This window comes from Phaethon aethereus, assembly GCF_964289735.1.
Source record: "Phaethon aethereus genome assembly, chromosome: 1".
In the NCBI taxonomy this organism is placed as follows: Eukaryota; Metazoa; Chordata; class Aves; order Phaethontiformes; family Phaethontidae; genus Phaethon; species Phaethon aethereus.
Genome location: NC_138575.1, coordinates 39,447,450 through 39,463,680, shown reverse-complemented (window position 1 = coordinate 39,463,680; position 16,231 = coordinate 39,447,450). Strand labels below are relative to the sequence as shown.

General features: G+C 39.9%; 2 protein-coding genes across 2 annotated transcripts; both read left to right on the top strand.

Moving 5' to 3' along the window:
- Positions 1-524: 524 nt before the first annotated feature.
- TMBIM4 (transmembrane BAX inhibitor motif containing 4) lies at positions 525-7,896 on the top strand (the record flags this gene model as incomplete). The annotated part of the gene is made up of 7 exons (XM_082014444.1): positions 525-621; positions 2,370-2,478; positions 3,745-3,850; positions 5,428-5,461; positions 6,466-6,583; positions 7,070-7,115; positions 7,690-7,896. 7 exons carry the CDS (start codon positions 525-527, stop codon positions 7,894-7,896), a joined length of 717 nt encoding a protein of 238 aa, XP_081870570.1.
- Positions 7,897-9,559: 1,663 nt separating this feature from the next.
- On the top strand, positions 9,560-13,298 carry LLPH (LLP homolog, long-term synaptic facilitation factor; the record flags this gene model as incomplete). The annotated part of the gene is made up of 2 exons (XM_081999202.1): positions 9,560-9,740; positions 13,135-13,298. The coding sequence occupies 2 exons, from the start codon at positions 9,560-9,562 to the stop codon at positions 13,296-13,298; spliced, it is 345 nt and encodes a 114-aa protein (XP_081855328.1).
- Between the last annotated feature and the right edge of the window lie 2,933 nt (positions 13,299-16,231).

The window sequence follows — 16,231 nt, the reverse complement described above, 5'->3', positions numbered from 1 at the left end:
AGGAAACCCACTCCTACTCTACTCCTGCAAACCTCGCATGTAAAGGCTAAAGGACGGGGCTGTCCCTTCCCTCCCAAGGTCGCTCACCGCTCAGGCACACCACGCCGAGTCCCACAGCCATCGGCCACGCGCGGCGTGGCGACAGCCATTAAACCACGACCGCTGACACCCGCGGCCAGCGCCGCTCTCCTCAGCCCTGCCTCCCTCCCACTGCAGACTCTGCCCACCCCGCAGGTACAGCGAGGAAGGCCGAGCGTGATGGGATGGGCCAGGCCCCGCTGCTGCCGGGCCGGGCCAGGCGGGTCCAGCCTGACACCGCGCAGAGCGCCCCTCGGCGGCCGCCGCCGCCGCCGCGACCGTGGCACGGCCGCCCCCACAGCGCCGCCTGGGAAGGCGGGCAGCCGCGGTCGACGAACTCGGCCGCTCGACGGAGGGCCCTGCTCGGTGGTGCGGAGTGCGACTGCCTCTCCCGGAAGCGAGGCGGTTGTTGCTGTTGGGCGGCGGGAGGCAGGGTGGCGGCGGCGATGATGGCGGCGGAGCAGCTCTACCCGCGGAGCTCTATCGAAGATGACTTCAACTATGGCACCAACGTGGCCTCGGCCAGCGTCCACATTCGCATGGGTAGGGACTGCGGATGAGTAAGGCCGCCACAAACCCCTTCCCCCGAAGCCCCTCACCCCAGGCCCCACCGCCCGCTCTTGCGGAGAGGCCCCGGCTGCCTCCTCTTACTGGGCGGTCAAAGGAGGTGTTGTGCCCCGCTGTTCCCGGCAAGTTCCTCTCTGTTAACCCCATCGCCTGTGGCGTTTCGCTGAATTCAGCTTCTGCGCAGTATTTTAATTTTCTGGGTAAAGGCTGTGAGTGGGGAGCCAGGGCGTTACTTAGTCCAGGGCAGGCATCGAGCGTGAGAGAAAGGTCAGTGGCCGGCGAAAGATTTTATCATTTAAGCGTATAGGGGGCAGGTGTTTTTATCAGAGGGATTAAACCCGTATAGATTCAGACTTGATTTTCCCCAGAGTGATACATTTTGAAGACCTAACATGATACATGAAATGCATAAATGCTGAATTGCTGCCCATAATTACAGTAGTTTAACCAGGATACTGAAGGATTTGAATTTCTTCTGTGAGGTGTTAAAATACTGTCTCTTCCACTACAGTATTTGCATGCCATAAGGTCGTATTAGTGGCCATGAAACATTGCTTTTCTGTTAAAATGCGGGTCTCAAATAATCGAATATCCTTCAATAGGAGATAACTAAATAGTAATCCTTGTTGAAATAGTTATAGTGTTATTGGATACATCTTGGAATAAAAACAGCTGTGTGCAGTGAATTTTTTATTGGATGTATGAAGGAGACCTCTTCATATAAAAATACAGTTTCACCTTGTTTGGAAAATAAAGGATGCCATAGGAAATATGAAAGAGATGTTGCCATTAGAAAATTGCTGATGCATTTAACAAGAATAGCGTGGGGAGAAGGCTATGCTAGCTAGCAGGCTACTTCTAGGTTTGTTCAGTTTATTACAGCAAAGTAGGCCCCAGTCCTTCATGGTTTACAAGTACATTTAACTTTAGCTGCTGCAAGCAGGTAATTCAGCTTCTCATAGTGTGTGCTCGTAACCTTGTTTAGGCTATGTTATTAAAGATTGAATTGATTTTCCCTGTAAGCTTATTCTTCCTTTCAGAGTATTTTGCGTAATGGACTTGGTCTCCTTCCATTTAGAACGGAGTATATCTGTATGATATATCTGTATATCCTGAACCACTCTCCATTCTTCAAAATTCTAGAATTACGGAGCCTCTTAGCTTAATTCTGGGATTTTAAAGTTTTTCTAGCAGTCTGTATCTGTAGATACCCATTCAGTACAATGCAAGTCGCAAATTATGATAAACGTTATCTAACATGGCAGAAGGTAAATCAAATAGATATTACTGTAAAAGCTTTTCCTTTTTTAACTTTTATGGCTATTTCTGTCTTCCACAGAACTTGCAAGTTAATCTTTCTTCATTTAGGTCCATTAGATACCAGTAACATGATGGAGAATATATACTGCTAGTAATTCCTTAGTGATATTAGGTGGATGTAGTTTTTAAAATAGTCTGAAGTAAATTCCTTGCAAATGTTTTTTGTATTTGTTTTGTCATTGTTGTTGTTTAAATAATAATGTCTAGGAATGAATGTAATTTTGCTGGAATGCTGTATCAGTTTTTTAAGGAAAAATGGCTTTTTACCAGTTTGCTCTGTGCTTTTCCACTGAATAAAGAGTTTCCAGTGGTTCCTTATGAAATAGAAAACTTGTATCTGATGTACTGTTGAACTTTGTAAACGTAACTCAAAAGTAATTTCATTTTTATTTTCCTTATTCTAGCTTTTCTACGGAAAGTCTACAGCATTCTTTCCATTCAAGTTCTTCTGACCACAGTCACATCTGCAGTTTTTCTGTACTCTACTGGAGTACAGGCATTTGTTCATGAAAGGTAAATACTAAAATAAAATGGGGCTGTTTATCGTGTGTTAAGTGTAGTTTATGCAGTATGTTGCTCTGGAACACTTCAGTGTTCCTAATCATTTTTATACCCCATGTTTTGATTCTGTAACAGAAATTTTGTAACCTGATTAGGAAATAACTTTTCTTATCCTTGGTTTATTATTAGAATTTGTTATCGTTATTAATGTTTCTTTTAATCAATACTTTATTAATAGTGCTTATTTTAATATTTACACTATGAAAACCTATACATCAGTTGCAGAACAACTCAATTACTGACATTTCTTGTTTTATGGTCTAAGTGTCTGCTTTTAGAATCTGTTTGGACTGCTGTTGTTTCTAGGTACTTGTTCCAAAAAGCTGAATCATGTCCTACGCCTCTCCCTTCCCCATCTTATTTTGTTGGGTTTTTTTTCTGAAAACTGTTCTGCTAAAATTCCTTTGGGCTTGCTGCTTTTTGCCTTTCAGATTTCCACGAGAAAAAAACAAGTCTCAAAAACCAAAATGGTGAACAGGCAGGGGAAAAGAGCAGCTGGGGAAAGGAGGAGAGCACAGAGTCCAGTTTCTGTTTTCCCCCAAGTGCACTTGCAGACTTTGCTTTTACTTTCACTTCATAGCCCTAATTAAAAAAAAGAAGCATCAAATGCTATATGAAAGTTTCTGTGTAAGCTATAATGTAAACAGTATAAACCAACAGTTTTATACTTAAATAATGTAAAATGGTCCTGCTTATATAGAACTGTTGTGGTTTTGTGTTTGATTTTGGTCTAGTTTTTGCTTGGAGTGCTGCTCAGAAGGTTTAATTATAGTGATGTTTACTGATTGGTGATGGTTTTCTTTGGTACAGTTATTGCCCACATTTGTTGCATTCAGATGCTGATAAAAAACAGTTCCCTGGATGTGGAGTTTTTAATTGGCAAAATATTACATATACTTTAATGCTGTTAGTTTAGTATTGATGTATTTTCCTGATCATACTGATTTTCATCTCCAGGTGATGGATTCCTGGGCAATCTTTAGCTTCAGTGTGAAAAAATTGTCTTTACTTGTGATTGTACTATTTTTAGCTGATGATCTGTGGTGGTATGTTTTAGAGTAGTTTTATTGTAAAACTTGCTTTACATTTACTTTGGATATATGGAGCAGTATCTTTATCTAGGTCATCACTTAAGAACTTGGTTTTGTATAAACTGTTCTTCAGTCTTCCAGATACTTTATTTTAATTTTGATTACTTTTTTGTATGGAACTTTACAGGCCTGCTTTGCTTTTGATATCTGGGTTTGGATCTTTGGCTATAATTGTGGCACTGACCCTCTACAGACACCAGCATCCTGTTAATTTATACCTGCTTTTTGGATTTGTAAGTATTTATATAAATTCAATTTTAATAATCCCTAGAATATCTTTCATTGTGATGAACTCCTTGAAGCAAACTAGTGGTGGCTAATTTGTTTTTCTTGTATTCCTTGAAAGATACCTTATATACTTATGAAGTTCTGAGTTATTTTTTGGAACTTCTACCCACAGGTTATTCCTAGATAACCACTACTTCAGGTTTCTTCCAGCATCTTTTTAGGAGGAGTGTTAGAACTTGCAATCAGGTTGAGCAAGGTTTTTTTTTTGTGTGTGTGTATAAATATATCTATCTGCTCTCATTGTTCTGTTGATGTCAGTCATTTGAAACTGCTCAGTAGGAAAGGAGGAGGCATTTCTGTTACCTTATTTTCTTAATGGGCAACCTCCAGCAGAGACTTAGATGCAATCAGCCGTATGTGTTTACTTTATGGTTTTCTTTTTGATGCTGAATTCTGAGCATGTTTCCAAGATGGGCAGGTCAATCAGAGCTGTCCTCAAATTTCAGTCTCCTGCCTGATGTTGTAAATTTGTAGATAGGGGCTAACAATATCTAATATCCTCTTGGATATTTTGGATTATGCAGCAAATCAGGCTTCTGAAAAGAAGTCACAGTAGCACCATTGGAATTTGATGCTTTAGGAGTTGCCTAAATTGTATTTGTGATACAATGGGAAGACAGCTTTGCTGTATAAGTAAATAGACTGTTTAAACTGTAAAGCGGTTATATGTTTTCTGACTGTGGAACTCTTGCAGGAGAGTAAAATGTTTAAAAACTTCGAACAAGTGTGGTTGTAACAAGGAGTGATGGTAATAGTTTGGCCAAATGTGGTGTAGGAGTTTGTGGTGTAATAGTTTAAGTATTACACTGAGTAGGAAGAGAAGGATTCAAATGTGTGTGTGGTAATTGATTTAAACAAAATATGGGTTAAATGTTCTGTTATTTCTGATCTCTTGTTCATGCCATAGATACTTTCCTCATCTTTCATGGTAATGAAACTTCATTTGAAATTACCTTTTAGAAAAACTTAAGGCCCATACCAGCCTTGAGCTCAGACATCAATAATATGTTTGATTTTAAGTTAGTTGTTTCAAAACAAGGATGAGTGGGAAAAGGAAATCAATGCAGATGCTTAGCTGTCTAATGAGATATTAAGAATGTTGGATGAAAGTACTTCAAATACTGAAAAGTATGCAAAAAGCTGAGAACAGTTCATTTCTAGTAGCAGCTCCGAGAGATTTTATAGCACCTTGAATAGTTTGTAAGAAGTGTGATACTAATGCTGTGTGCTTTGAGTAGAAAATGGAAATGGCATTTTTCTATGGGGGCTGTCTCTCGATATTTACAGTTTATATTGTATTACTTCTATGTAATGCAACAACTTCCAGCACCAGTAAGATGGTATGATTGCCATTTTCTTGTTGAAAATTAAACAAGTTTTCATATGCAACGATTTAACAAGAGAGCTAATGTAACGCATGCTGGGGTTATATAGAATGGGGCTCATTGCATGTGAAGTCTCCGTGTAAGTGTTTGGTGTGGGTTTTTTTGTCCTTGTAATTTTCTGTTTTTACTTTTTGTAGACCCTACTGGAAGCACTGACAGTTGCCATTACAGGTAAATGGTAGCCATCCTATTGTCTAATTCCTTAAAGAAATTGGAAAAGGAATCCAATGTGTTGTACTAATTGCCATCTGAGTTTCCTAGATGTGACTAAAGTGATAATAAATCCCCTCTTTGAAAATTTTAATGACAGCAGTATGAGTTTAGCAAAACAACAGGAAATCAAGGGAGAAAACTGGACTCTGATCCAGAACTGAAAATCTATAAACATGAAGTGAGAAATTAGTTGTGCCATCTGTTCTTTTGGTACAGCTGGCAATGTTCTTTCCTATAAGACAGCTCTCAGCAGAGCTGATCTGCAAGTGAAATATCCTTATCTTCCCCCTCAGTTTCCTTTAAGGGAATTACTTTGAGGTTGGAGAGTTATGTACTTTGTTGTCAGGGTTGAGATGGGGCAGTGTGTGGACAAGTCATGGCATCACCTTGCACTATAGCTTCCAGCATAAGCTGAAATCTCTTCTTTATGGTTTATGATCTCCTGCAAAAAAAAAAGTTGTTTAGAGAGAGGAAAGGTTGAGGAAGGAGGGAAGAAGAAGGTTCCACTCATTTCTCTTATCTTTCCCTTCCTACCCACTAATCAAAACTTTTATGAGCCTTTACAGAGGACTGATTGTCTTGTGATTTTTTTTTTTCTCACTTTAGTATCCCTGAAAAAATTTGGATGGCTTTTTCCGTAAGATCTCACATGTCTAAGCTTAAAAAGACTTCTGATTTTCTTAATTTTTTTTTTTAATTGTGAGTAGGGAAGATCTGTTATCTCCATTTAAGAAGCTACAGCTATGCTATAACTGTCAAACTTTGCTAGTGCAAGGGTCTGAGTCCTGTGATCATGATTTTGAAGTGCAAAGACAAGTTCAAGCATAATTTACTTTTTTTGTTCACAGTTTAGATTTTTTTTCCTGTCTGTGAAAGTTTAAACTTCTGTTTCCTCGAAAGATAACTTAGCAAATCCATAGCGTAGTGTTTGTTAAATGACAGTTTACTTCTTTTGTTTATAGTGAGTTTCTATGATGTGTCCATCGTCTTGCAAGCCTTTATTCTTACTACTGCTGTATTTCTTGGACTGACTGCATATACCTTGCAGTCAAAGAGAGACTTCAGCAAATTTGGAGCAGGGTATGTTGTCATATTGATGATTTTTCTTTTTTTAAGCTAGTTTTTCCTTTTTTAAAGCAAGCTTTGCAGATGCGATAATGAATACAGATGATGCGATAATGAATACAGATCAATAGAACCTGCATCAAGGGAATGGTGAGGGTGTTAAATTAGTTTCTGCAGTTCTGCTTTCTTGGTAAGAAATTCTTTTCTGTGATTATGATTCTCAAAACCATAGTATTACACTAAAAAACTAGTTTACCTGGATTTTTCACTGAGACAGAGGGCAGCTGTTTCAAATTTTTTTAAAAGTAAATTTAGGGCATAAGTTTGACAGCTTTATAAAACAGAGTTTTACCACTGATACCAATGAACAGCTGGCATCTAAGAATTATGGACATGTACTTACCAAATATATCATGAAGATGTTTTATAGTAAGGGAAGAGATTTTAAGTCAAACTTAAAAGAAAATACATTATTGCTCACAGTTTAATTTTTTTTTTCAGCCTCTTCGCTTGTGTGTGGATTTTAATTTTCTCAGGTTTCTTGAGGGTAAGATACCTTTTGTTCAAGGTTAAAAAATATTCTTTAACATAATCTTTTACTAACTTCTAGTATAAAAAAAAGGTTTTGTACAGTCCAATATAGCTTAATGAAATAAAATTCCTAACCAGATCCATTACCATTGTAGGTCATGCTGGTGATCTTTTAACCATTCATTCCCAATTCAGATTTTTGCTGGATGCTGCTCTTGCTAACATAAAAGTGGTATTTGCATTGATTGACAAATTGACAATTGAGATCCACTACTTGACTGAGAGAATGGGAAGGAGATTGGGGGGTTAATTGTATTCTGTTTTTCTAATTTTTCTGATGTTAATATTCTGGAGACCAGAGCTTCCTCTCTCTTCAGTGGAGGCACTTTTACTCTATTAAAGAGATTGTGTGACTGGGGACTATATGAAATAAGACATTGAAATGTCATTGAATAATGTATTTGTGTGTACATAACAGTAAAAAGAGAGCGTGTATCCTTGTTTTCAGTGTGGCATATCATTATGCAGGGTTTTTAATATTAAAAAGAAAATGAAGCTTAAACACTTTTTCATGTTTCATTTGCCTCCAGCTGTTTTTCTACAGTGAGACAATAGAGTTGGTGATTGCTGCTGCTGGAGCTCTTCTGTTCTGTGGATTTATTATTTATGACACGCATTTGCTTATGCACAAATTATCCCCTGAAGAGTACATACTGGCTGCAATCAATCTCTACTTGGACATCATCAATCTGTTCTTACACCTGCTGCGTTTACTGGAAGCATTTAATAAAAAATAGTCAGAAGCGGTGTGGTTTGACTGTAGCGTATATAAAGTCAAGTACCTAAATAGCATTTGGATGACCTACAAACTGTAGTTCTGTCTTCTAGAGACTGAATCTTTATTACTTTTTCATTCCATGACTATTGATCCCTCCTTAGGAAAAGAAAAGGTATTTTTAGGTAGCTAAAGTTCTTCTCTAGAATATATATTTTATGTAGTTAACATGCTGTCATCGTGTCAGTCACTTTTTTTTAATCACTTAATTTGCACTTGACATAATTTAAAAAAAAAAAAATGTTTAAAACATTTGTCGACTTATGATTGCTCCAGAGTAAGCCTCTCTCTGCTAGTCTGTAGCTGCTGGGAAGGTTTCCTTTGGGATTGTAGGGTGTGTACCCCGTAAGGGTAGCCCAAGTTTGTCATTGTGCAATGTTTTACTAAGCTAAAAGTTTTTCTAGTTTTTGTTTGGTAAAATGGAATGCTGTCTCTAACAGAGGTATTCTGTTCTTGTTAAGGGTGGTCAGATTATTTTGTAAGCTGGGAGGGGGTTAAAGCAATTAAAGGGAATGTTCTTGATTTAAGTATTATTTATTGCCTGTCTTTCAGTGTTCTGAAAAATCATTTGGAGATGGAGTCTGGCATTTGATCAACTTGTGTATATTAAGGTTAATTGTCTATCAATAAAAATTGGGAAACCTTTAGTTTGTTCTTGCAGCTGGGACAGGAGAACTTCAGGGTGCTGAGAATGAGCACTGCAAACCTTTGCTGCACAGGCAAGGTTGCTGACAGGGGAGAAGTGCCATGATAGGGGAGAGGTGCTGCGATGGGCTGCTTTCCAAGCTGTTGAAATCCTGGAAGGGCAGGTATGGTGAAAACAATTTTGAAATGCTTTCTTACTTCATACTCAGCATTGGAGTCAAAGTATTGCTACGGCTTGCTTGTCCTGTCAGTGAGAGGTTAGCAAAAAGGTGACATGGGACTTGGGGAAACGTCCCGCATCCTACCACAAGCAGGGCCAATGTATGCTTTCTGTGCTGGAATTTGACTGAGGCTATGGACAAAGTAGGACTGCGAATTGTTTTGAGCGAGTGTGATGATTTCTCTCTTGTCTTAAGGTTTCATTAAGAAACACGTCACAGTAACTAAGAATCAAACGTGGGGTTTTTTCCCCCCTTGTGATGAAATACGCGTTCATTTTTTCATCCCTCCCCACCACCCTCTGCACGCAGTGGTGGTCAGACGCAATGTCACATCCGCAGCACGCAGCTGCTCCGTGGCACAAGCGCGAAGTCGGGAGGCGGCGGGGTGAGTTAGGCCGCGCCTCCCTCCCGCCGGTGGCGGCCGGCAGCTGGAGCGCGGCGGCGCGCTAGCTCGAAGAGTTACGGTAGAACCCGCCGTACCGCGGGGGAGGCCGGGGGAGCTGTGCGGAGGCGGGGCCTGATCCGTCGGGCCGCGCCGCCCTGCGCATGCGCGGACAGCGAGAGCGGCCTAGAGCGAGGGCGGGTGGAGGGCCTCGTGCGCTGCTGGGGTGAGCGGGTAGAGGGGCGGCTCCGTGTCCGCGAGCTGCCCGGCCGCTGGGAGGGCGGCGGGCGAGCTGGTGGCGCCCGCGCCCCCTTCACGGCTTGTCGGCCCCGCGCTTGTTTCGCCCTCATTGTTTCCCCCTTCCCTCCCCTCAGGACATGGCGAAGAGCCTGAGAAGCAAATGGAAGCGGAAGATGCGGGCGGAGAAGAGGAAGAAGAACGCGCCCAGGGAGCTGGACAGGCTGAAAAAAATCCTGGGAACGAACGCGGATGTCGTCATGGAGGAGGTCAAGGAGGTGGCGACCGTGCTTCCCCCCAAGAAAGTCCTCGAGCAGGGCGGTGAGTTGGGCCCTCGCAGGGCGGTGCTGGAGCTAGCGGGGAGGGGCCTCGCTGGCCAACCGTGCCAGCCCCGGGGCGGCCGAGGTGCCCGCGCTGGCTGTCACACGGCCCTGGCTTGCCCAAGGCCTGCCTTTTGAATATCCGGCTATCTTTTCCTTCGGCCCCACCACCAGCCACGTTTCTAGTGTGTTTTTCACGATACCAGTTTTTCTGTTGCAACCACCCAAGTGTAGGGGCGTCCAGCAGTATATTTATTTGTCGTTCCTGTGACTTTCATCATCGTGATCAGACTTTAGGATTATTATAGGTTGAGAATAGTGAGTTGGGAAACCAAATTTTTATCTTTTTAAGCCAAAAGGTGCTGTTAAATCATTGAATGTGATCGTCCCATAACGTTAGCTTCTATATTACATCCGGTCACTTGTGGAACAAGCTTATTCACATTTGATTTAAAGTATGTAGTATCTTATAGAGAGTCATCTACTTGTGAAGACATCAGGTGGGTGAGGATTCATCACTTAGCAGGTGTTCCAATCATGGCATCATATTCGCTGTTAAACTGGAGATAGGATATAATTTCCCTCCTAGCTTAAGGAGGACACTAAACATAAAATTGGACCTAAATCTGAAGTAATTTTCTATATTTAATTAAGAACAGAGTGATTTTTTTTTTTCATTTTTAAATGGACTGTCTCAAAGTAGGGGTAGTAGGGACCCTGTTTTTGTATGCTAATTAATGCTGCATTGCACGTGGTGCTGGAGTGGATGGCATTAGGTGTCTACAGATAATGCCATCTTCCTCTCTGTTCCTTGAATAGGATGTAATCTGTAAAGCAAGTAACGCAGGAAGCAGAAACAGAGGTTTTAAATGGCTGTGTATTGGACAGGAGTCAGAAAGACTCTTTCTCTTTCCAAAACTGCAGTCTAAACTAAATCATAACCCTTTTTTCTTCTCCAATTTAGGTCACTTAAGCTGTTAAGATATTGCTGATGTGAGCTTTTTATGTGGCATGCAGAAGTCTCTTGAGACATCACAGTGAGGATATAGAATAATGCTAGGAATCACTGTCAGTCATGCAGCCAGTTTTGTCAGTGTCTCAGATATTAGGAAAGACAGGGAATGTTGTGAGGTTGAATAGCAGAGCCTGTAAACTATATTGAAAATGGAAATAGAAAGCTGCATAAAAATAGTTGCCTAATTAAGGATAGCTTGGAGTATAATTTGTAATTTTATCCATGGTTCTGATTTGTCCCATAAACCAGATGTAAAAGTTGTTCTTTATGGGATTGTTAGGATTGAATTTCCAAAATGTTGTGGAATATTGCTAGCCTTCTGATACTGATGCTGAAGCTGGAGGAAACATGGTTGTCTTAAACTTAGTTTCTGAAGGAAATGCCTGGCTGTCATTCCAGGATCCCCTTCCAAGTCTGCTGGCAACTCTTCTACAAGTGGCCAATTTCACTTGGCCTTTGTAGAGAGAGAGCAGTCTCTGAAATACCTACTTGTGTGGGTTTTTTTTTTTTTCTTCACAAAACAACTACAAGTTTTGTGAAAATAGCGGTGTCCTCTTTGAGAGGACGCCAGCACTAACTGCGGACACAAGGGAGTTCACATTGCCATATGTTACAAGGACCAAAGTAGATGAAGGCTTCATCCAGAATATGCACTTTCCATAGATAGGTGGATTCCATAAATAAAATAATTTTCCAGCCTAAGAAAGTATATAGGTGTCTTAGGGAATTTTCCTGTGTTACCTTAAGGTAACAGCACACTGTGAATTTCCCCCTCCCCCCCCCCCCCCGAGTTTTTGCTGTTAGGGAAAAAAGTAATGGAAGGTCTGCCTGGCCTTTGGTCAAAAATGGTTTTGTAACTGTTTTTAAAACTTTGTGGGCATGCACGTGTTTTTCAAGATAATCATATCCACTGAGTCTGCTTCAGTAACCTACTTTTATAGCTTTTTTTTCTTGGTCCCTTTCTCTTTGTCTTTAACTCCTTTTACAGGTTTTCTTTATGTCCTTGGACCACTTCTTTTCAGTAGGTTCCTCCCTGTTAATGATTCCTACAGCATCCTTGAGATAGCACAATGTTTTCATCGTACTTTGCAATGTCAACAGCTGGTATTTTTTCTCCAGGAGTGTTTCTTCATTTAGTTAACGTTGCAGCTGATGTTTATTGTGGATGTGCTTTTTTTGCAGTCAGAATTCCTGTAACAGATTAACCTCAGTCATATGATAGGACAGGAATTAGAGAAGAAGCTTATGTAGAGTTGGTTTTCTTGTTTTTTTGTGTTGTTGGGGGCCATCTCTCCTTCGATGACATTTGGAAAACAAGGCTGTTAAGAAGGCATCATATTGCGTTTCTCTGATATCTCAGGAGGTTTCTGGAGCTGGGACTTTTGCTGCCTGTCCTTTGCTGGATCAGCCTTTGATTGGTGCCAGCAGGCAGTAGGCCCCTGTGCTGATTCTCTGCCGAGTACAAGTATTCATATCCCAACTTGAGGCCTCCCTAAGCATATCACTGTGGTGCAAGTCCCTGTAGACTATCAGCATGCTTCAGCTGGTTTTTATCTCATGAGCTTTGTCACCCAACATCAGACAGGCACAATGTAAAAAAAAGTCTTTTTTTCCTCTCTGTAAAAACTCATGATAAAGGTTTTAGAGTTGCACAAGGATGCACAAGGTTTGGAAACAAGGTTGAAATTAAATAGTAGAGCACAGTTCAAATCTGTACTTAACAAGGTGTTCCCCTCTCATTGGGACATGCCATTCATGTGCTGTTAGCTGGCTGGGGACACCGTTCTTGGGAGTGACGGTCTTCCTGATCTCAGAGATTAATTCTGTATTTCTGTCTCTAAATATATTAGACTTGACCTTGTGCTCAGTTTTTGAGGCAAATGTAGCATCACTGGCTCATTCTTTGTGCTGTCATGGTATTTTAGGTTTTCTTTTTATTCTTCTCTTTACCTGTTTTCATTTTCCACTCAATTTAATTTTTTAGAGTAGATCTTAAACATTACATCATAAAAAGTATTTCATTGTGCATATGTTTCAGGAAGCCTATGACTTCCTGTACGGTTGCAGCTTTTGATGGAGACCACACACAATGTTTTTAGATGCAGTATTGGAACAAGTGACAGAGTAAAGAATAAGGTGCTTTGCCCAGACATGGGCCTTTAGGGAAAATTCTGCATATTTACTATCAGCTGTTGAAGTTCCTGGGTTCCAGTTGTTTTGGGTTGGAAAGCACTTTCAATGTATAAAGCCTTCAGCTCTCTAGGTACAAACACCGCTGTGTCTAGGAGTATTTTTATCATTTTTGGGCATCTAGTAACAAAGTAGCTTCTACAAAGCTGATTCATGTATTTTACTCACTATAAATACCTTTCTTTTTCAGATGACTGCAAAATGGACATAGATAATAAACGAAACAAAAAAACTCTTCTAGACCAGCATGGACAGTACCCAATATGGATGAATTCCAGGCAGAGAAAGAAGCTTAAGGCACAGCGTGTTAAAGGGAAAAAAAAATCAAAGTTGGCCAAAGGCCTAGTCTGGTAAAGTTGGAGTTTTGTAAGATCGCGAATATTTTACTTGCAAAATAAATAATCCCAAACAAGTACATGACATTTTTGTGCTTGGCAACCAAGTATAATTTATTGTGTTGCATGAATTTTTGAAGAGACTGTTAGGTCAGCAAATGATAAAAGCAATATCAACTTGGTGTCTGCCAAGCTTAAGAAAAAATACAAAAAGCAAGCTGAGTGCCTTTGAATAGACTAAGTGTCTGTGGTTAACTGTTTTCTTGAGGGGGGAGAGTCTTCATGGTTTATATTGTGAATGCTGAAGATGCTAAAGGAATTCTAAAAGTAATAAAACTGTAAATGGTTTTTATACTGTGGTCTTTGTCAATGTAACTTGTCTTTTAGTAAATTTAACCAGAGGATTCTATAAACTCAGCAAAATCTTTAAACTCTTCTGTAAAATTACTTTTGTTGCGCAGATTTGTGTTATTTTTAACATCTGGTAATTAACGAAAACGGGCTTTTAACATGTAAATTAAAAGAGATTATACACTGAAATCAACAGCAAGACTTCATGGAACTTCTGTAAGTAAAAGGACAAAGTGTCAGTCTGACTTTAATTCGCAAAGAGAAAGCTGGTGGAACAAAGAAGTATTTCACTGCTGTCTGCAGCTGAAGGACTGTAAGAGCTAAATAACTGAAAACGGATTCTTTTATTATTAGTATGAGAGAATGCAAATGCAAAGATTGGAAATAAAATAGTCTTATTTAAGACCTTTTCCAAGTTTTAGTAAAGTAAATGAGAATTTACTTTTTCATATGTATTTTCTGTAGCCCTTTATTCCTCTTAAAATGGTTCTCATCTATCATGCTTTACAGTGTGGGCATAGGATAAAATACTGCATGATTGCATAACAGCTGCCATTTATATGTGATTAGCTACAGTTGGTTGCATATTACTCGGCAATAACATGTGATGACAGATGGAAGAATTAGTTGCCCTGAAAGCTTGTGTGTTTAAAATGTCTTTCATTTCAAGGGTGGAAATAATTATAGTACCAGTCCTGCAGTCTGTTGCCTGTTGAAGGACCATTCATTGATACAGAGCATAACCTTTGTCCACATCCAAGATGGGATCCACCTCCTGTAATTGCCTGCAAATTGTGATAACGTGTCTGTTCTGATAACTTGGGCATAGGAAATAGGACTTACTCTTTTAAAAAGTAATTACACTAGCTTATACTGTGCTAAAATAAGAACAACTCAACCTGATAGAAAATTTAGTGTTTTCTGGAAAAATACAGTGGGTTTTTTATTATTGTTGGTAGGTGAAAAGTATTCTGTTGCTCAGGTAAAGAACTACAAAGGTGTTGGAGGAAATACCAATGCATCTTCTGTTTTCACATACATTGACAATTAATGAGTCTTGGTAAGATGTTTAGTTCAAAGTTTTCCAAATTACATGCCATTAATAACTTTGAACTTTAAATATATTAAGTTGATAATACCCCTGCCAAAAATACAGATGCTGCTCTTATAATTTTTTTGTTTTATTAGATAAATGCTTTAGATTTCAGTATCAAATATGTTAGCATTTAGATTAGTACTATTTTAAAGTTGATTAATATGGAGGAAAATGTTCTTTAAGGTTCATAATTATGTTTATCCAGAAATTGAATGAACAGTCAGTTTGTATTTCTTCACTATTTTAATGACATAGGCTGTGTTTTACTTAATGTGTGGTTTGGGGAGTTGTGGAGGGGAGCTTCTTGGGTGTAAGTGCTAACAATTTGGGTTTTTTCTGTAGAGCAAGCACAGTGCTATTTCTGACATGCTTGTTTGTAAATCAGATTACTTTCAAGCAGCTGCTAGTGGGGAAGCAGACTGCTTTTCTTGAGGGAAGTTAATCAAACTGGTAAAGTACTCCCATTTAAGTGTACGGCTTCAGAGTCAGTTTATTTTCATTCTTTAAGTGGGCAGCCATACTGTGTGTCTCATCTTAATCAAGGCTGCCACCGCTGTACTTGCCTTATCCTCTCCTCTGGCTGGAGCTGTTCCACCTGTGCCTCCGATCCTTCCTCTATATGAGAAAATGATCTGCACAACTCCAATACTCTCTCTCATTTCTGCTTTTCTGACCTAGTCCTGAGCTTTGTTGCACAAATTTACTAGTCTGCTGCTTTTGAGATTAGGGATTTGAATCTCAAATGAGAGACAGCAGATGCTTGCACTGATCTTTTATTTAGCAGTTGCTTTCCACCAGCTGAAACAATGCTGCCTGTGTGAGGTATTTCCTTCATGGTGTCCAGGATAAGTCAAACAGGTTCACTTTAAACTACAGATATTTTAAGACATCCTGTTTGATTTTTGAGCTGAAACAGAGAAGAAGAAAGGAATAAACCCCAGTCTTTGCTGGAAGGCAGCTCTTAGTCTAGTACCAATGTACTTCTGTGTACATCACAGCTCACTTGGGTGAGGCAGAGCTCTCTCTGGGCCAGGGAGGGTTTTGAGAGCCTGGTTGGGTGGGATCTGTAATGCAGGCTGAAGGCTCACATGTAGATGGACAGCAGGAACCTGGCTAAATGTGCAGCATGGGGGTAACCTCAGAGGTTGAGTTGCAGGTACAGCAGGGAAATTTTACCTTCCAGGATTTCAGCATATACTATGTATGGATATTGTAATTTTGTATTTGCAATTTGCTTTAGATCTGCTTTGAGCAGCTATTTTTGAAGGTGAATACTACCTTTTTCGTCACTATTGAATATTCAGTTTACATTGCTGAATCTGAATCATGTTCTGTTTGATCAGTTGATGAAAAAAAAAATCATTCTTGTTTCTTCACAATAGAAGGTGAATTTAAACGTACTGTGTTTTTTCTGAAACAAATGTTTTAAAAGCCTGTAAGAGGGGTTTCCTAAGTAGTAAGCTGTCTGCCTCTAAACAACATTCCAATTATATAATAATGTGTTG